This window comes from Paroedura picta, chromosome 1 (assembly GCF_049243985.1).
Source record: "Paroedura picta isolate Pp20150507F chromosome 1, Ppicta_v3.0, whole genome shotgun sequence".
Taxonomy (NCBI): Eukaryota; Metazoa; Chordata; class Lepidosauria; order Squamata; family Gekkonidae; genus Paroedura; species Paroedura picta.
This window is the reverse complement of record NC_135369.1, coordinates 84186321-84207561: the sequence shown is the minus strand read 5'-3', so window position 1 is coordinate 84207561 and position 21241 is coordinate 84186321. Positions and strand designations below refer to the sequence as shown.

Sequence of the window (21241 nt, the reverse complement as noted above, 5' to 3'; positions counted from 1 at the left end):
ATGGAGAGATAAGAGGCAGAGAGAGAGAAAGAGACAAAGGAGAGGGAAGGAAGGAAGGAAGGAAGGAAGGAAGGAAGGAAGGAAGGAAGGAAGGAAGGAAGGAAGGAAGGAAGGAAGGAAGGAAGGAAGGAAGGAAGGAAGGAAGGAAGGAAGGCTTTTGATAAGGTTCCCCATGATGTTCTGAGTGTGACCTTATAAAAGACCTTATAAATTGAAGGACTGCAATCTGGATTTTCAGATAGTTAAGTGGATAGGGAATTGGTGAGAGAACCGCACTCAAAGAGTTGTTGTCAATGGTGTTTCATCAGACTGGAGTGAGGTGAGTAGCGGGGTACCTCACGGCTCGATGCTCGGTCCGGTACTTTTCAACATATTTATTAATGATCTAGATGAGGGGGTGGAGGGACTACTCATCAAGTTTGCAGATGACACCAAATTGGGAGGACTGGCAAATACTCCAGAAGATAGAGACAGAGTTCAACGAGATCTGAACACAATGGAAAAATGGGCAAATGAGAACAAGATGCAATTTAATAAAGATAAGTGTAAAGTTCTGCATCTGGGTCAGAAAAATGAAAAGCATACCTACTGGATGGGGGATACGCTTCTAGTAACACTGTGTGTGAACAAGATCTTGGGGTACTTGTGGATTGTAAACTAAACATGAGCAGGCAGTGTGATGCAGCGGTAAAAAAGGCAAATGCCATTTTGGGCTATATCAACAGAGGCATCACATCAAAATAACAAGATGTCATAGTCCCATTGTATACGGCACTGGTCAGACCACACCAGGAGTACTGTGTGCAGTTCTGGAGGCCTCACTTCAAGAAGGACGTAGATAAAATTGAAAGGGTACAGAGGAGAGCGACGAAGATGATCTGGTTCCAAGGGACCAAGCCCTATGAAGATAGGTTGAGGGACTTGGGAATGTTCAGCCTGGAGAAAAGGAGGTTGAGAGGGGACATTATAGCCCTCTTTAAGTATTTGAAGGGTTGTCATTTGGAGGAGGGCAGGATGCTCTTCCCATTGGCTGCAGAAGAAAGGACACGCAGTAATGGTTTTAAACTACAAGTACAATGATATAGGCTAGATATCAGGAAAAAAATTTCACAGTCAGAGTAGTTCAGCAGTGGAATAGGCTGCCTAAAGAGGTGGTGAGCTCCCCCTCACTGGCAGTCTTCAATCAAAGGTTGGATACACACTTTTCTTGGATGCTTTAGGATGCTTAGGGCTGATCCTGCGTAGAGCAGGGGGTTGGACTAGATGGCCTGTTGGCCCCTTCCAACTCTATGATTCTAAGGAAAGGGAGATAAAGGGATGGAAGAAATAAAGGAAGAATGACAGGAAGTCAGACAGTTAGAAGACAAAGGGATGGATGGGAGACATAAAGGAGATAAAGGGATGGATGGATGGCAGGATAGAAGGAAGGAAAAAAGAAAGACAGGGAAAGAGGAAGACAGATAGATAGAGACAGAGACAGAGAGAAAGAGACAGAAAGGAGAGAGAGAAAGAAAGGAAGGAACACATACTACAAGCCAAGACACTCTCTGATCCACCCTTTCTATTGCCCATTGTATTTACACATACAATGGGCTCTAAATCTAGTATCACATAAAATAACTGCATTGAAGTTGCACTTTAAGTCTCCCCACCATGCCATTCCCCCGAAATAATGAGATGGATCAAGCAGGTTGATACTATTTATCATTTTATATATCGATGAACTGTGTTTTAAATTGATAAGAATAAATTTAAATTGTATATGTATTATGATTGTATTATGTTTTAAACTGTGTGATCCACCCTGAGCCTCCAGGGAAGGGAGGCATACAAGTACACAAATAAATAAATACATACATTTGAAGAGGAGGAGACAGTCTTGTAACCAAGAGAAATGATATTGCTTTGCTTTAAAGAAAACTGTACTCTGGTTTGTTCCAGATTATTTTAGGCATTATTGTTCTAATTCATCCTTCTCTGGTCATGCCATTATTAATTAACTGATTGATTAAATGTATATACTGTCCTCCCCTAAGACTTTAGGATGGTTCACATAGAATGTAATCAAGAAAAATACATCAAACTCAGTGACTATATCAATAATAGCAATATTTCAATAACAACAACAATGATATCAGTAAGCAGAGAAGATAATATTGTAACAAGGTAAACTAACAGACCCATGGTTAGTCCGTTCAGGTGTATGGGGTCAAGGCAGGGAGGTTCGGAGCCCCAGCAGATGTTGATTAGCTTCAGTCAACTTCAACCAAATGCCTGGCAGAGGAGCTCCCTTTTGTAGGCTCTGTGGAATTGTTTTAGTTCCATTAGGGCCCTGATCTCCTCTGGGAGTTTGTTCCAGCAGATGGGGCCATCAAACTTCCTAGCAGTGAATTCTGATAGAAAGCATAGAGAGTTCAGTATCTGAAGAGGAGCTTGTAAGACCACACTTCTATAGAATGTGAAGCAAGAAGGAAAAAACATAGCTCAAAGAATAAATTTTCTGCTCCTTTTGTATTAATAAAAAACAGCACAGCTAGATTGTAAGAGAATTGTGTTCCATCTTAATGTAATGAAATGTATCTCTACTGGAGCACTAGTTGAAACTTACTATCCATGGTCAGACTTTGTGGAAACCTTATACTGAAAGGGATTATTGGTCTGTATAGCATAGTGTTGAGCTATCATCCTTGCTGCACAAGTTTACAACTCAAAACTTCAAATTGGGGAAAGCTGTAATGTTTCTTTTTAAAATGTGTTTCAGTAATGACTGAACAAAATAAAATATGGGGGAAGTTTGAGAAAGACTAAATCGGGAACAGTTTGGAAGCTTGGTTTTGTCAGTAGTTTTTAAAGACCCATTTCCTGGAGAGAGCCTGTATTCTAATTGCTCAATATTATATCAGTAATTTTCATTGGTCAAGTGAACATCCCACAAGGTGATGGCAACAAGTCTAACCAAAAAAAAGTAACAGGTAGGCAGGCTGCCCTCATAAGGATCAGTGCCTTCATATTTCTGAAGGGGGAATGGTTTTTTTGCACAATACCACACTGTAAGTCTGGAGATACTCTAGTTTGGAATTAGTTTGCTGACACGGGCATAAAACTGCATAGGATTACACTAGAAACATTTCTCCCCTCATCTGGTATTTTTGAGGGCAAGATGTTGCCAAATAAAGATCTATTGTGACAGATTCTCTATCTTTGGAAGTTTTTTAACAGAGGCTGGATAGCCATCTGACAGAGAGGCTGATTCTGTGAACGTTCAAGGGAGTGGCAGGTTACAGTGGATGAGCGATAGGGTTGTGAGTGTCATGCATTGTGTGTGTGTGTGTGGGGGGGGGTTGGACTATATGACCTAGGAGGTTCCTTCCAACTCTATGATTCTAGGTGTTAGAAGTATCATTTGTTATTACTTGCCATAAGGGGAAGAAGAAGAAGAAGAAGAAGAGTTGGTTCTTATATGCCGCTTTTCCCTACCCGAAGGAGGCTCAAAGCGGCTTACAGTCGCTTTCCCATTCCTCTCCCCACAACAGACACCCTGTGGGGTGGGTGAGGCTGAGAGAGCCCTGATATCACTGCCCGGTCAGAACAGTTTTATCAGTGCTGTGGCGAGCCCAAGGTCACCCAGCTGGTTGCATGTGGGGGAGCGCAGAATTGAACCTGGCGTGCCAGATTAGAAGTCCGCACTCCTAACCACTACACCACACTGGCTGTACAGTTGGTGTAACCACTACACCAAACCACTACAAAACAGGCAGAGGTATGATGGTCTCAGGTCAGTTGCTACTCATAGGAAAGGGGTAAGGAGGTTAGATGCCCAGTAAACCCAAGGATGCCCTAGCCTGCCATGTAGTAGGTTTTCTTTTCAAAAGCAACACAGAATTAGTAGGGTTATTGTAAAATTGCTATAGAACTGGAAACTTTTTGCACATTCTCTTTATATTTATTTATTTTGAAATCTTTCAGACACCCTACAGGGGGATCCTTTATCCGTCCCAATAAGGCAAATTTTGGTGTGGATTTCCTTTCTGCTGTGAAGAAGCGATATGGGTTGAATGATGATGTACAAGGTACTGAGAATGAGACAGAAACATCGTTGGTAATAGGAAGGAAGACAGTCGAGCGTGTTGGGTTTGACTCTATTAAAGAAAAACAAAAGCAAGTATATATGTTTCTATTGTGCCTATTTGAATTTCCATCAGTGTGTGTTTCTAGAACTGGCCTTTGTTTTTCAGCATGATCATCTGTATTGTACTTTTGTACTATTGTATTTCATTTACATATTTCCTTTTTAAAAAATCTATGAGCGTCTTATGATCAAATTTAAATTAAGACATACAGTCAAATCAGAGCTAATAGGAACTATCAAAGTTTAGATGGCCTATTAGTGAGCTAGATCAAACTATTGCATCAGCAAAAAAACAGCCCTGCGGAACTGAGATAAAGTTGACCAATCTTTTATTAGCTTAAAATGCATGAGCCCAAAGTTGCTGTCTGTTGCAGGTAGTTCCTAGGCCTTAGTGCAGTGGTTCTCAACCTTCCTAATGCTGCAACCCTTTAATACAGTTCTTCATGTTGTAGTGACCTCCAACCATAAAATTTTGCAAGTGTTCTTTCACAGAAATTAAAGTGAAACTGACCAATCGTGTGAAGATCCATTGTTCATGATTGTATATAAATTGGTTTTTTTCTGGGGTTTCTAAGTTCAGTTCTGCCTCTTGTCCCACCATACCGATCTCACTCTTTTCCACTGCTCCAAACAGATGAACGCTCTATCTTGATCTACCCCTCAAGGCTGTTGTGTGGATGGCACCCCCCCCCAAGCCAAGCTGCTTGCCCTGCTGCGACATCTGTGAAAGGATCATTTGACCCCCAAAAGGGGTCCCGACCCCCAGAACCACTGCCTTAGTGTGACCTTATAAAAGATCCTCTTGTGCATAATTATCTTCCAAAATTCCAGAAGATGGAGTTGAACCTATTGTGATAATCAAAGTAGCTGGAATGCTTATGTTGGAAAACACAGTCCTTCAGATACTCTGATGCCAAACTAGTTAAGATTAAAGACAGCAGTTTGACTTGGACCTAGCAGGCTTAAACATATGAGAAGTGAGAAAGAAGAGTTGGTTTTTTGTACCCTACTTTTTACTACCCAAAGAAGTCTCAGGACTGTTTATAATTGCTTATCCTTCCTCTCCCCACAAGAAGTATACACTTATCTCCCCAGTTCTCTTTTATCTTCACAACAACCCCCGGGATTAGGCTAGGCTAAGAAAGAAAGACTGGTCCAAAGTTGCTCATTGCATTTCATGGTAGAGTAGGGATTCGAACCTGGATCTTCCCGATCTCAAATGGACATGCTGACGACTACACTGTGCTGGCAATCTGTCTTATTTGTTGTGAGAATTCAACACAGCAGTATGGAAACTGAAAGACAAAAATCTTGTTGACTTGATTTCCAAAGTGCAACACTACTTTTTACATTTCATCAACTTATAAAATCGTAAATATGCAAAAGTCCCCTTGTGTCAGGTTCTGTGGCATTCCTCCCAGGAAAGGCAAACTCAACAAACTTGGAAGTTTATTTAGGAGACTACAAATGGGTACATACGACTCTTTGTTGATGAAGCTAGAGTTAGGCAAAAATTTGGGATAGATATAGGGGAAAAACCTCCCTCCCCGTCCCAGCACCATTTGTGCCCTCATTTCAAGATCAGAAAGAACACATCCCCCTTATCATCAAAGGTAGCACAGTTTACAGCTTGGCACCCCAAGGAAGGACGACATAGTCATAATACCTGAATAGCTATATGGTTCCAGATGGCTCATGAGCCTAGGAAAGGGGGAGAGGGAGAAGGCAAACTCCATTCCAGAGTCTTGAAAGGGATTATGGGACTTTGGTCAAGGAAGATATGGCATGAGCCAGAAGCAACATGACACTTTGGTTTAGCGGGCTGGAGAAAGAAAGGAAAACCAGCTTTCCTCCATTACTGCAACAGTTGGGCCCCAATAATGGAAGTGGAGGGTGGTTTCCTCTGATTCTGCCCACTTGCTACGAACCCCAGGCTTTTTGGTATATGGAAATCCTGCATCCTCCAGCATCTATTTTGAAAGTCCTGGGACATCTGGATGACGGGAGGAAAACCACCCTTATGCATGGATAGGAGCCAAGCCTGTATTATTTATATTTATATTTATATTTATATTTATATTTATATTTATATTTATATTTATATTTATATTTATATTTATATTTATATTTATATTTATATTTATATTTATATTTATATTTATATTTATATTTATATTTATATTTATATTTATATTTATATTTATATTTATATTTATATTTATATTTATATTTATATTTATTATTAGCCTGCATTTACTCTTAATGACAACTTGCATTCAAGTGATATATCTTCTTGGAGGAAATTCTGGTATGAGATCAGCTGTGTGGCTAAACTGTTAGTGTTATGGTTTTGTTGGCACTGGTTTTAGTTTGTTGTTTATGGTTTCTTCAGTATTATAGGTGCTTTTCCAGTATTCTAGGGCTAGAGTGGATTGTTTTATAGCTTCAGCACATCTGGGGGCCAGTGCTGGGTAAAGTGTTTTTCCTTGATATCTTTGCAAGTTGCCCGAGACCAAAATGAAGCAGTATCTCAAAAGAGAAAATTGTCCAACCCTTTCCCTCCCCAAAAAAGTGCCCCTGTGAGATTAAAATAATTTCCTATGTGAGACTCCTTATTTCATTTAGATCAGGGAGAATGGGCAGGGAACCCTCTAGCTACGGGGGGGGGGGGATGCTGTGGAAAGGGAGAAGTAGCAGAAAACTTCTACAAACTCAATCTGCCCAAATATATGAGTTTGGTAGCTTTTTAAATAAAGATACTATGTTGGATCATTTATTTAAATCATTTTTGAAGTCAGCCAGCTTGGGCCTTGGTTAGGACTCTTTGGTTGCAAGGAAATGTAATTTCATCTTTGATAAGCAGAAAAGTAGTTTCATTTGTAGTTCTTAAAATTCTGATAGCAAAATTTGAGGCTGATCTGTTGCCCAGCTATCATTCCTCTTTGATAACTATGTGTTTTTGGTACCTGGATTATGCCATTTGAAAAAAAAATATTTTCTTGACAGATTTACAACTGCCCTGCAGTTACTCCAGAGTTGTGTTCAATATCTTTTCTTTATTGGATGCCAATAACGTGAGCACAGAGATGATAGTAGCATTTGTTTCACTTTGGAAAATTGTCCATCTATAAGACAAAGTTTTATTCTGGATATAAGCTTTCATGGGCATGCCCACTTCAGATATGGGCCTCAAACTTTCTTCTGCTGCTTCAGACCAACACAGTACCCACCTGGATCTATCTTTATGGGGGAAATTGCATTCTTCTAGGCCTATTATGCACAGCCACTGAAACAGCAGCATGGAGAATGCGGAGGAGGAAGAAGCGAAGCAAGCCGCTTACGCATGGGATGGAACGCAACGGCGGCAAAACCCAGTATCCGATTATGCACGCGGCTACTCTGGAGCCGCTTCTGGTTGTGCCCTGGTCCCGGAAAGCTCCACTTTCTTCTGCATCTCGCTAACGTGGCTTTTTCGGCGGCATACGTTGACTCTGCGCCCGGTTGCCACCTGCAGCGTGCATAATTGGTGATTTTAGCCACCGCCATTCCACCCCGAATGCGGACCTTCCACTCCATGCATAATGGGCCTTAGTCCTGCAAAAGTCCTTAAAGCAAGTTACTTGATTAGATTTTGATGACTTCAGATTTTAATTTCTTCTTCACTGTCACTTTCATTATGATGATGAGACCCCTCTTTCTGCAGGCAGTTGAATACATTGAATGACATCTCAGTAGATGACTGTGCCGTGAGCCTTGCTGGTCCAGAAGATGAAATCAGAAAAACATGCCCTAGTATCCTTTTTAAAAAAAAAAAGATTGCTCATTTCCTCCACACTTGCAAGTAGGTTTTGGTTTGGAGTTGTGCCCTGATTGCAAGCATGGCATGAAACTGTTGTAACAAGTGGTCATAACCTACTATTTTGTTATGTAGTCAGTCCCTTTCTGCATACAGACAGCTTCCTTAATAATCCCAGGTTTAGCAACTGTAAAGTACCTGCATTTCAGCTGTAGTTAGAAGAATAACAAAAATGCTTCTGAATGAAATGAAATAGAATGCCATAGTGTGGAGATGGTTTTCACTGACCTCCATGGGGGGCAGGGGACAGTAACATGAAGTAGCCTTAATCAGTTCCACAGCTACTCCAGATTTTATTCAGGGCAGCTTACAGCATTATTACATTAAAATGTATACAAATAAACATAATGTGTGTGTGTGTGTGTGTGTATGTATGTATGTATACATAAATATATAAAACATACATAGCATTATCATTTAAAACATCACCATAAAACAATCAAGCCAAGAGTGTAGACAAAACATTTCAGAACAACTCAGCTTTCAGAGGGGGGTATCCATATAGAGGGAGCCCAGGTGGTGTTTAACTGAAGCCATCATGGTGTTTATTAGCCCCAACCAATAAGGTGGAAGAGCTCCATCTTATAGGCCCTGTAGAACTGACTCAGATCCATCAGGGCCCTTAACTCATCTGGAAGCTCATTCTACCAGGTCAGGACCAGGGTCAGATGTACCTCTTTTGGGCCAGGATCACTGATATGTTCATGCTGGATGATCTTTAGTGTCCCGTGGGGGACATAGCCAAGCGGTCCCTCAGTTATGCTGAGCCCTTGCCCCGTCTGGTCTTAAAGGTTAATGCGAGCACCTTAAAGTGGATTCGGATCATTGAGTGAGTATCCAGTAGAATGTTGTTTCAACAGAAGTGGATCAAAGGGCCAGAAAAGTAGCTGTTCATTTGATGCCTGAATTTTAGAAAAATCCTCAGGCTGTCCACAGTGGTTTGGTAAGAAATAGTTTGAGAAGGAGTGCTGAAATGTAGAAAATGTAGATTCTGCCTCTCTACATTAAGCCGTAGCCAAGTGGCAAACAGGATAGTTTTTAAAGTTTGACTTGTAGCTGAGGTTCAGAAGACTACATTCGAAGATTAATAATTCAGGCTAGATGACATTTTGAAGAGCATTTAGAAAAAACAAATTATGGGGCAGATATGGAGTTGCCAGTGTTCAGGTGGGCCCTGAGTTCTCCAGATTACAGAGAACAATTCACCTGGAGGAAGTGGAAGCTAAGATCCCTCCCTTCTCCAGGCCGCACACCATATCCCAAGGAATTCGACAGCCCTAGGCAGAGAGCACAGTAGAATAGTAATGGAGAGAATAAGAGCAGATAAATATACATTCATTCTTTGTACCACTTTATGGATGAGGACTTTGAAGAGATAGCTGCACTTTAAGTAATACCATCTCCAGTGTGTTGAGAATTGTATGTATGGTTTTAAAGTTGAATGTAAAAGAGGCAAAACACAAATTCCTAGTCTTTTGGTGTGTGGGGGGGTGTAAGTGTTTCAAAATTCAGGTATTTTCTCTCAATGCACATACGCAGACATCAGAAGAATAAATCTGTCAAAAAATCTCTTGTCATCATGGTTGGAAGTGATAACTATTGCATGCCAAGTTGAAAATCTAGAAATTGTAAATCTCAGGTACTTATGACTGTTTCATAGTATGCCATTCTTTTTGCACCCTTTTTCTGCATGGTGCTAAAAATAAAGGTTTTATAGAAATTTAGGACTTTTAAAATGAGGGTAGTCTGAGCAGCTGTTTCATGGGGATGGAAGAGAAGGCTGAGCTGTTGCCCCCAAAGTGGCATTTCCATGTTCTCTGGAAACTTCTGTGCTCTTCCTTTTTTTTTTCTTTCACCAAAGAAGATTCCTCCTCTGTTAGCTGTTGGATTAGATGGCCTTTTATTCAAAAATAGGCTGCACAGTGTAATTTCCAAATCTCAGCATAGCTCACTAACCATATGTGGTGGGCTCACTGTTGTTCAGTTAAGTCTTGGGCTTCAGAAATGAGTGTTTAAATCTTAACAGTAAAAGTCTGGTAGGCTAAATGGGCCACAAGTTGTACAAACCTGTCTCAGAAAATGTGTGCTTAAAAGATTTTGAAAAGACTTTGAAAAATGTCCTGTTTCGGTATCAATCAGCTTGAAGCTTGGAGGGAAAAGTGTAGGCTGATTTATATTCTGGTTTGAATGAATGGGATTTCGTTTCAGCTAAGACCATAAAACAAAGATCACTGGTGTAACTAACTAGTTATTAGCCTTTACATTTTATTAGGGGCAAAGTCCATGGCATCCAGGAATACAAGAGGTGCTAGGCTGTTGGTGCAGGAGAGTGGAGTGGAGTGTTGTTCCTTGTGTGACTGTAGATGTTAGCGGTAATGACTGGGGAAGGCACTGGCAAACCACCCTCTATTGAGTCTGCCAAGAAAACGCTAGACGGTGTCACCCCAAGGGTCAGACATGACTCGGTGCTTGCACAGGGGATACCTTTACCTTACCTTTTAGATTTTAACATGGACTTTTTGTGGTGATTGTGGTGGCATGGGTGTGATGGGGGGTGGACAGATGGACTTCCGGCATGCACAGTGTGTTGTTTCTTGTGGGGTTGGAAGGGCACTCACCACTATGAATTGACCCCCTGGCCACCCTCCTTCCTGTCAGCCACCTACAGCAACACCAGGACCACCAGAGCCCTCCCAGTCCCTTGTCTACCCATCTCCCTGTCAGGCAGCTCCCACCGCTGTGAGGCTGGGTTCACCAGAGGCCTCCCCGACCCTGGCTCACCCACCTCCCCATTGGCCGCATTCCACCGCCCACCCAGCTCCCTGTCACTAGAAAACCTCGTTCTCCACAAAGTCTTTCTGTTTACTTTCCTGTAAGCCCTTTGTAAGACACTTGCTCCTGGAGAGGAAAGCTATGGCAAATCTAGACAGCATCCTAAAAAGCAGAGACATCACCCTGCCAACAAAAGTGCGTTTAGTCAAGGCTATGGTATTCCCAGTTGCAATGTATGGCTGCGAAAACTGGACCATAAGGAAGGCCGAGCGTCAAAGAATTGAGGCTTTTGAACTCTGGTGCTGGAGAAGACTCTTGCGAGTCCCTTGGAAGGCGAACAAACCGGTCAGTCCTAGAGGAGATCAGCCCTGACTGCTCCTTAGAAAGCCAGATCCTGAAGATGAAACTCAAATACTTTGGCCACCTCATGAAAAGGAAGAAGAGCCTAATGCTGGGAGCGATTGAGGGCAAAAGAAGAAGGGGATGACAGAGAACGAGGTGGCTGGATGGAGTCACTGAAGCAGTTGGTGCAAACTTAAATGGACTCTGGGGAATGGTAGAGGACAGGAAGCTCTGGAGAATCATTGTCCATGGATGAGTCGGACACGACTTCGCAACTAACAACAACTACAAGCCCTTTGTGTGCGAACTCCTAAGCTGAGTTGGAAATTCTGGGCTACTTATGTCTTTTTTTTCATAGGACCTTTGTGGCAAATACTGATTTTTATTTATCAGGGCAGGCTTGAACAAAGTCACTTCAGCACCTATGTCTCTTGGTCAATTGCTTGTGTACCATTTACAGATACGGGATCTAAGTATTCCTTATTTAGATATGCCTGCAGTTTCCAGATTCGCCGGACCCTTGCTGGTCTGTCTTTCTGTTTGCACAAAAAAAAAATCTGTTTCTGGTAAGGGCTGGTCAGAGCTCACAGCCCAAGTTGGTCATACCTGCGTCACTCACCAACCTCAGTCTTCAAGCCTCTACCATTGTCTCTGCTATCGCTGCTTATCTCTAGACTATAAAGATCAACTCTTCAGGCAAAATTTGCTCCTTTGGAGGGTGGACTCTAAGGCTCTACCTCCAAACCTCAAGGAATATTTTCAACATGGGGTAACCAACCTCCAGGTGTGACCTGGAGATCTCCTGGAATTACATTTGAGCCTTACTGCACAGGGCTGTTGTGCAGATGAAATAGGATGCAAAATAACCCCTGTAACAGTTTCATCACTTTGCATGGTAGGCCTCAAATATTCAGAATGGTAGAAAAGAGACATGCATAGAATCATAGAGTTGGAAGGGGCCATACAGGTCATCTAGTCCAGCCCCCTGTCAATGCAGGATCAGCCCAAAGCATCCTAAAGCATCCAAGAAAAGTGTGCATCCAACTTTTGCTTGAAGACTGCCAGTGAAGACTGCATGGTATGGCTGTGCCTTCCCTCCAGCAGGGAGGTTGGCCACAGCAGTATTTTTAGTGAGGTGGGACTTCCCTCCTCAAAAGGAAAGTACACACATGCCCACAAAGTCCCCTGCATTGCTTGTGGAAATGCATCCCTCGCCACAGTTGGGCTGTTAGAAGCCTCCACAGCAGGCCTGAAGGGGGGTGCAGAATCCTGAGCAAGAGCAGCAGTTGGAGGCTTCAGAACCTTGGTCAGGGGTAGGACAGCCTACCTGACTGGCCGTTCGTTGGATGGACAGCCAATCAGGTAGGCAGAGAGTTGATCAAAAACTCCTCCCACAACTTTAACCGTGTTTTATGTCTGTTACAGATGTGTATATGTGAATTGTGCATTTGATCCAAAGTTGTATCAATGTAACAATTTCAGACTATTGACATGAACCTGCTGTTGTAACTGAAAATTATAAACTTTTTCCCTCTATTCTCATAGTCAAAACAAAATGAAATTTCCAGCTACTTCACTACCTGCTTCAGGAGCATTTTGTAAACTGAGAGTTCTAGCTCTTAATCAAACTGGTGTAACATGGGCTGAGGTAATGCACTTTCAGATTCATTGAAAGAGTTTTTGTTTACTGAGACAAAACAGTAAAAGCTGCCAATGCATCCTTGCAAAATAATATGTGATATGATATATGTGACAGTTGCCTAGTTTAGTAACTCTGCTGTTCTGTATGCAATTACTTGCATGTAAATCCTTTTGAAGTAATTGGATCTTTTTTAGAAATGATGATGATGGCCATTCAGTTGAGTCTGACTCTTCTTTTAGTTGTGTATGTTCTGGCCGGTGTCCATTTTGACCGTATCTAAGCACTGCACTCTTTGTCAGCCTGGTTTCCTTTTTCTAATCCTTAACACTATTTCCCTCATATATTTGGGAAACAGCCTCCTAGGAGGAGACTGTCCAGGGCCCTGTCCGTCCTGGTCCACCCTGATTGGCTGTCCCTCTTTAGCTCCCACCCTCCCTCCTTGCCTGCTAGAAGCCTTTTGGCTGTGGCCTCCATTGTTGTCCACGAGGAGAGAGGCAGCGACAGGCCTTTGTGGCCCGCATGTACACTCGTGCTGGGAGGGATGGGCGGGGGGGGGGAGTTTGGAGCCTCCCTGCGGGCTGCAAAGCACTGCCACCGTAAGCAAGGGGGGGCTTTCCACTCACTTTAGCCTGGGAAGTGCTCTCGTCAAGGGAGCCTCCCGCAGCAGCGCCGGCAGCGGGGATGAGGGGGTTCTACTCCCTTTAGCCTGCTTTGCGGGCCACAGGGAGCCGCAGCCACCCTCTCATGCCCTCCTGCCTGCCCTCCCTTTCAAAGCCCCTTTTTAAAATGGGCTTTTTTATTGTAATGAATTTTTTTTATTTTCATAAAGATAGAAATATAGGATGCAACACGAGTTATTGATACAAAAAGCAGTAAATAAAATATAATCATCATTTGAAAATATACCACCCCACATTAACTCCACAGTGATATAAACTTTTGCCCAAAACTCTAAGAGCCATGAGTCTAAGAGCCATCCACATTTCCACTACATTAAAAAAAGGCCTGTTTAGATATACAAAAGAAAAGTTATTATTAATCAACTTACTTGAGAGATCGTAGACCTCACGTTAACTGCTTGATACAATCTAAGAGCTATCCTGGCAGATATTTCTAGGTTTAAGTTAGATGCTTAACATTAAACATTTCTTATAGAACAGTATGAGTTTTGGCCCTGTATCAATACCCTGATGAAGGGAGAGGAAAGTAGGGCTTTGCCTTAAAGATGTACAAAGAAAAAAAATTACAAAAGGATTTCATAATTTCTCCTTATCCTTAATACAGATACATCTACAAACCATTTATACTTGACCCATTCTAAGAGCCATCCTGACAGGTATAAATTGAGAGCTTTGCATTTTCTACAGATCAATATGAGCTTTGGCCCTATAACAATACACCAATAAAAAAATAAGGGGGGAAAGCCCCATTTTATATTTCCAACACTAACGATTATATTACCTATATGCCTACTAAGGAAAAGAAACAAGAGTGAAAAAAGGCACTGCTTCCCCTTTTTCATAAAAATAGCAATGTAGGATACAGTATATGTTGTTAATACAGAGAATAATAAGATTTCCAGGTTTAGATTAAATGCTTCACATTAAACATAGAACAATATAAGCTTTCAGTCTTCTATAGCTTCTCCTTATCCTTAATTCTTATACATCTACAAAACAATTTATACTTGACCCATTCTAAGAGCCATCCTGACAGGTATATTTTCAGATTTAAGTTGAAAGCTTAACATTAAACATTTTCTACAGGTCAGTGTAGGCTTTGGTCCTAGAACAATACACTAATAGAAGAAAGAAAAAATAAGGGGGGAGAACCCCATTTTATATTTCCAACACTAATGATTATATTACCTATATGCCTACAAAGGAAAAGAAACAAGAGAGAAAGAGACACTGCTTCCCCTTTTTCATAAAAATAGAAATATAGAATACAGTATAACATTAAACATAAAACAATATGAGCTTTCGGTCTTCTTAAGGGGGTCTCATCTCGAGGCTTGCTACATCTTGTCGTTCCCGTAGACTTATATTCTGTCCCATTGGCCTTTGGCATAGAAAGTGCAGTTGTACTCTTTCCCGCAGAATATGCATCGATAAATCTTGAGGCCGTTGCACCTCCTGGACTCCAGTATCAATACAATTTTTTCCCCAAAGAGCTCCTTTAAATCGGTTACTTTCACTGCAGATTCATATTTCTTTTGATTGATTTTTGTACACTGTTGCTTTGAGATGGCTGTATGTCTTTTTTAAAAGGGTGTCCTTATCTGGGCTGCAGAATTCCGGCATCCCATTTTCCGTCTCCAGAATTTCAGATTTCTCTTCTACTGTTGGTTTTCCACCTTGTTTAGAGCTGTCATCAGCCACTGTTATTGATCCATCATTCCTGTTAAAGACTTCTTCCTTGACATCTTGGATCTCCTTGAAGATATGAATTTCAGATTTCTCTTCTGCTGTTGGTTTTCCACCTTGTTTAGAGCTGTCATCAGCCACTGTTATTGATCCATCATTCCTGTTAAAGACTTCTTCCTTGGCATCTTGGATCTCCTTGAAGATATGAATTTCAGATTTCTCTTCTGCTGTTGGTTTTCCACCTTGTTTAAAGCTGTCATCAGCCACTGTTATTGATCCATCATTCCTATTGGAGACTTCTTCCTTGCCATCTTGGATCTCCTTGGAGATATTTTTGACCAATCCATCTATAAATACTTTGTAATCTTGGGTTTGTATCTCTATTAGATGAGCCAATCTTTTTAACATAGACATGTTTTTGACTTTAAAAAAACCCGGCCTCAAACAATTTTACAAGTGGCCAGTAGAGGTCCTCTGTTTTATCCTCTGGCATGTGACGTATTGAAGTCAGTTAAGGCAGGTATTCTCGTGCTGGCACAGAGTTCTCGTGAGATCTTCCCATTCACAGCTCTTATCTCTTATCTCCGAAAAACAAAACAATTACAATAAGAGCTTTTGCCAATTAATTTGAGTTGATTTGAGTCCTTCTTCTGCTTAGTTAGGAGAATTAGCCTGCCTCATAACGAGGTGGCTTCGGGCAGAGCAGAGTAAGAGGAGGGGGGAAACAAAGGGCTTTGATGCAGGAAGAGAGACAGAGAAAAAAAAACGAGAGATACTTGCAGTAAATGATGTTTTGGAACTCAGCCGATGTCCTCCCCTCAGTTCAAAACGTTCATTTGTGGTAAATCATCGTATAGGATTGAAGCAGATACTTTAAGATTAAAGAAAGAAAAGAAAGTCCGAGATAGAAAATGGCAGTCGTCCTCTGGACCTGGAACGCTGACAGCCTATAATCCAGGGAGATATACTCCCTGAAGGATTGGAGACGGCCCCAAGAACTTCCTGGGTAGAAAGGTGAGGTGGGGTTTGCGTACCCCTCCTCTTTTCTGCCAATTGCTTGCGCAATTGACCCCTGTCAGGCTTCAGAGATAGCAGAGCAGATGCCCTGCCACCCTCTCAGGACGACATCTTTAGCCACGCCCTAAAATGGGCTTTGATACTTGTACTAGCATAATTGCTTTCTCCAATGAGTTGGATCACATGATATGGTCAAAATAAGCGAGCTGTGATTTCTTTCGCAATAAATATGTTCAGGGCTGAACAACACATTCAGTTAAACCACTGCAAAATGTGAAAGCAGATGCATTTGAAATAGTTTAAGATTGTTAAACTTTTTTCTATTTGTGGTAAAATTGTTTGGAGTACTCTGCAACAAGTGTTTTTAAATGTTTTGTTTTAATTCAGCAATTTTTGGTTTTTAATATTTTTATAGAGAGAGGATTGCCACTGAGGAAACTGATTTTTTAAAAAGAAATATTAAAGTGCAAAAATGTGAGTTTCTGAACACCTATTAAACTCTAAAAGAAGCAAGAAAACTGCTTCAGGGGTCAACCCAATGGAGGGGGATTCTTCCTCTTCACTGAGCCAAGAAGCCTTCCTCCAACTTTAATGGCTCTTCCATCACTGGAAAATCTGCTTTAGTTGGAGGAAAGCACCTTCACTGCACATATACTAAACTGTCAGCACAGAGAAAGTCCTGGTCTTGCCCCACATGGATTATCTGGCTTCAGAATAAGTCTTAACCTTCAACAATTTGCAAAGAAATAGCTTAATACCAGAGTACTTAGTAAAATGAGCTTTACTGAAATCACAACTTCTGTGCCTTCTTATGGTGCCATCATTTTCTTGCTGAAGGTTAAACACAGTGTTGGCTAGACTACAGTGTTGGGGCAGATGTAGCCATCAGCAAGTTATTTTCTATAGAACTACAGCAAGGCCGTCAGTCTGAGGTCAAGCTTCCCTGATCCCTAGGGTGGCAATCTCCAAGATAGCTTTGAGTATTCATGGAGTAAGTAAAACTGCTGCTGCTGCTTCTGCTTTGTTGGGTGTGCCTTTCTAAGGAAATTGAAGTACAGATGTTGTACTAAATGATGTTTTCCCATTAGGTTCTTTTATGTGCTGCAGGGTGGCCGGCTCTCGAAGAACTGTACCTTGCATCCAATAAAATATCAGTTTTACAAAGGTAGGAACCAAAAAGGCTACAGTTATTTGTTTTATACTAGGGGCAAAGCCTATTATGTCCAGGAATACAACAGGTGCTAGCACATACACTGCATTGTGACCTTCCTGAGTTCTGGCCCTCCTCCCCTTGCTTCCTGCTCAGTCTTGAGATCCAATGTGGTGAAATGATTAAAGAGTAGCAGACCCTAATCTCAAGAGCTGTGTTTGATTCCTGGCTCCAACTCCATATGCAGTCAGCTAGGTTGCCAAATTCCAGGTGGGGACCTGGAAACCTTCAGGAAGATGAAAAAGAAAGAGACAGAAAAAGAGGAGGGAGGGAAGGAAGGCACTGGCCCTCCTACCCCTACCCCCATATCACAGTGTCTATATAGGTCCCCACTGTCCCATCCAACCCCACGTCTTCCAAAGGCCAGCCGGGCAGACCATGGAGGGGTAGGCTGTCACCTTCCCATCCCACACATCTTCCCATGGCTGGGCCAGAAAGTCTGTGTGTGTGTGTGGGGGGGGGTGCAACCTTTACGCCCCCCCTTCCCCAAATGCTGGTCCAGGCAAGGATAGCCACCGGGGGGGGGATGCTTCCTTCCTGCTTCTTCCTCCACATCTTCCAAAGGTCAGGCTGGGTTGGCAAGGCCATGAAATGCTGCCTCTTTCCCAGGCCAGGCTGCTCCAGGAAGTCCATAGGGTCTGCCTCCTTCCTACCCATAGCCATATCCCAAAGGCATGCCAGGCTGGTTAGGGAAGGTGGGGGGGAGGCCCACATTTCCCTAAGGATGGGCTGGACAGGTAAGGCTGTGGGACTTTCAGCCATGCAGGAAACTTTCAGCTATACCAGAAATAGTTTATTTAAAATTCTCACATAGAACAGTGTGGCAGAAAGACAATAAAGGTTTGCATCATTTTCAGTTAAAACCATATCAAAAGAAATAACTTTTATTCTCTCCAGGCCCATTGATGTTCTGCAAACCTTGAAATGGCTAGACCTTTCAGACAACCAGTTAATGGATGGAAATCAACTTCAGCTAATAGCAGGTCTCTCTAGGTAACCCAGCACTATTGTAACTTGAAATCCCATTAGTTTTTTGCCAGATCATTTAATTAACATGCATTGAACTTGTTTAAGAATGATATTGTAATTATCTTAGAAGCTTATATAAGCCTGAAGATGCAATCCTTTTAGAGATTGCTCTGTTCATGGTTTTTCCTGTAGAAATTACCTTTGCAAGGAAAATATGTACAAAATGTGTAGGTCAAGGGTCTGCAGCTTATGGTTCTAGAGCCCAGTGTGGCTCAGAACAGAACCAAATATTTATTATTTTAAAAGTTCTTTGCTGCCATTCCATGCTTATAGGCTCCCCCAAACAACAGTCATTAAAGCAGCATTTTAAAAGGGAGTACATAACAACTGAATGAAAACATAAACACACCCAGGGATGAGAGCCAGTAACAATTATTGAGGGTATGCCAAGCAAAACAAAAAAGTCTTCGCCCACTGTTAGAAGGCAACCATGGAGGGAGATTGAAACACTCTCACTTATTCTATGTTTGGTTCCACAACTGAGAATTCTGCAGCAAGAATATTGACTGGAGCGGATATGGACTACATCACTCCAGTCTTGTTCCATCTACACTGGCTCCAAATTTTCTTCCGGGTTCAATTCAGGATGCTGGTATTGACTTTTAAAGCCCTATATGGACTGCCTTCTACCATATCAACTTACCTGTCAACTCTGGTCATCTTTGGAAGCCCTGAATCAGGTATAGCTGAGGCTACGCAGGTGACAACCCCAGAAAAGACATTCTCTATCAACTATAGCTTCTGGACAATCTTCAAGGGCAGTATTATGTAGAGTGAAAAGCATGGTGGTTAAGATAGACTCCAGAACAGGACTCCAGAGGCAGCAGTCCTCAGCACTGTGCTCTGAAACCTGCCTTCAAGGTAAGATCAAAAGCACCACAGACCTCTGATTTTCTGATAGCCCCTTTTCTAGAAATGCATTTGTGCTCTTATTTCAGTTTCCTTATATAATTTTGATTTTGCTTGGCATCCGCATCTTAAAGCATTTTGAAGAGTAGTTCATCTTCATAGCTTCTGTATGGTCTGACATGGGACTGCGCATGTGAAGGCCAACTGCAGAGAAAATTCTAAAGTTCATTCACTCAGTCATCTCTTTGCTGCTGGGGAGAAAGGCTGTCTCTCACTAGCTCATACAGTTCTTCGGTTCATTGTGTTTGTGAGAGTAGTCTGTCTTACTTTTAAAATGGCGCTAAAGTGTAGTAATTGTGGGACTGGCTGATTCAGATGACCACAGGTGTCATCTGATGTGCCTTGGTGAATCCCACAACTTGTTGGATTGTAACATCTGCTGCCAGTTTATCCCAGAGGCATATCAGGAGAGAGCCTCTCACCTTAAAGCCTTCCTGAGGTCTCCAGAGAAAGACCAGCTGTCTTGGAAGGTCAAGGAACCAGAGGCCACGATCCAAACTCTCTCAGTGGGGTCAGTACTCTCAGGTTTATGGTCAGAACCATCCACTTCCTCAGCTCTGAAGTCGGTGCAAATTCTTCAGAGTTCTGGCAATAGCCATCGAAGATGTTCAAGACCAAGAAATCTAAGCCAAAGTACCCCTTAACCAAGCACTTTTCTCCACTGGGAGCGGACTGAATGTGAAAGTGAAACAGAAACTGGGCACTTTGAAGCCAATGACAGAAACGTGGACTCAGGCCTCAAACTGAGAGTCAGGCTTGGTAGCCACTTGACCCATCAGAATCAAACGTATAGATGAGGCTGGAATGGGACCAAAGGGAGCTGACCACATGGAGGATGGAACCATAATCAAATCTGAATTCTGACCCAGACTAGATGGTTCAGGAAAGATGAGAGCCTTCTTCTGGAGTCCGGCTTTAAACTAAAAAGCTCTGTCAGAGCATGCATTTGGGTAACTTTATGACAGATCTTGCAGGAAGTCGCATCGTGGGACTCTCCTAAACACATCAAATACAACTTATGTTCATCACTGTGCTTCATCTTTGTGCATTTTTTAAACAGAGCCTTAGAAACCATTGAGGACTTTAAGGAGAGACATCAGCAATCCAACATAATAAGGGGTAGGTCAGTGAGAGCCATTTCACAACCACAACGAACACAGTCTTCAACAGTCTTACTAGGATTAATGCCCAGAAACGAGAGAAAGGACTTCCAATCAGAAAAATGAGTAGAAGTTATAGAGCAGTTGCTTAAAAAAAGCGTAGCTACAATGCAGCAGAAAAGAATCTGAGGGTGAGGAGGTACACACACATACACACACCTGAGCATGTGACAGTTTTGGTGTAGAAACACCATAGCATTGGCTCCAAGGGGGAGAGGCTCCCTTCGATGATACCATGCTATGGGGAGGAAACTATCCAGGGCAGGCCTGCATGGGTGCAGTTGGGGCTGCATTGAACATCCTCCCTTACAAGTAAGTGCAACCATCTTTTCCTTCAATTAATAAATAATACATAAATAGCCTACAATTACTGGAAATAATTTATTGTATTTGTCGTAGAACTTAACTTACAAGAAATATATTAACATAATATTCATTATAATTAATGACACGGTTATTACATATTAAATATATATTATTAGTTTGTATTTTAACAGCCATATTCTGTCTTAAAAATTTCAGCTTAGAACGACTAATACTATCAAACAACGGAATTTCCTCCATATGCTTTCCTGATGTAGGATTTGGTAAGTAAATTGAGCACTATTATATTTTTCTGTATTGTCTTCTTCCCTAAGATTTCATCAGTTTCTTCTCCTTTATTGCAGGCAGGAAGACTAGAATGTTTCCTTCTTTAACACACCTTGTAGTAAATGGCAATAAAATAGCTGAAGTGAGTAAAATTCACTGTTCTGCATTCATTTATTGTGTAGTCTAAGAATTTGCATAATACATTTTTCAGTGTGCTG

At 41.9% G+C, this 21241-nt stretch overlaps 1 protein-coding gene across 4 annotated transcripts in view; it reads left to right on the top strand.

Moving 5' to 3' along the window:
- TBCE (tubulin folding cofactor E) overlaps positions 1 to 21241 on the top strand; it is a 49528-nt gene that overhangs the window by 12811 nt on the left and 15476 nt on the right. For 2 of the 4 annotated variants that reach the window (XM_077345684.1, XM_077345676.1), the window contains exons 4-11: positions 3967 to 4162; positions 7837 to 7921; positions 9525 to 9624; positions 12645 to 12747; positions 17213 to 17289; positions 18232 to 18327; positions 20955 to 21019; positions 21101 to 21165. In XM_077345684.1, the coding sequence (XP_077201799.1) occupies positions 3967 to 4162; positions 7837 to 7921; positions 9525 to 9624; positions 12645 to 12747; positions 17213 to 17289; positions 18232 to 18327; positions 20955 to 21019; positions 21101 to 21165 (787 nt within the window). Of the gene's footprint in view, positions 1 to 3966; positions 4163 to 7832; positions 7971 to 9524; positions 9625 to 12644; positions 12748 to 17212; positions 17290 to 18231; positions 18328 to 20954; positions 21020 to 21100; positions 21166 to 21241 lie in introns of all 4 variants that reach the window. The other 2 variants (XM_077345702.1, XM_077345693.1) reach the window with 2 other exon arrangements.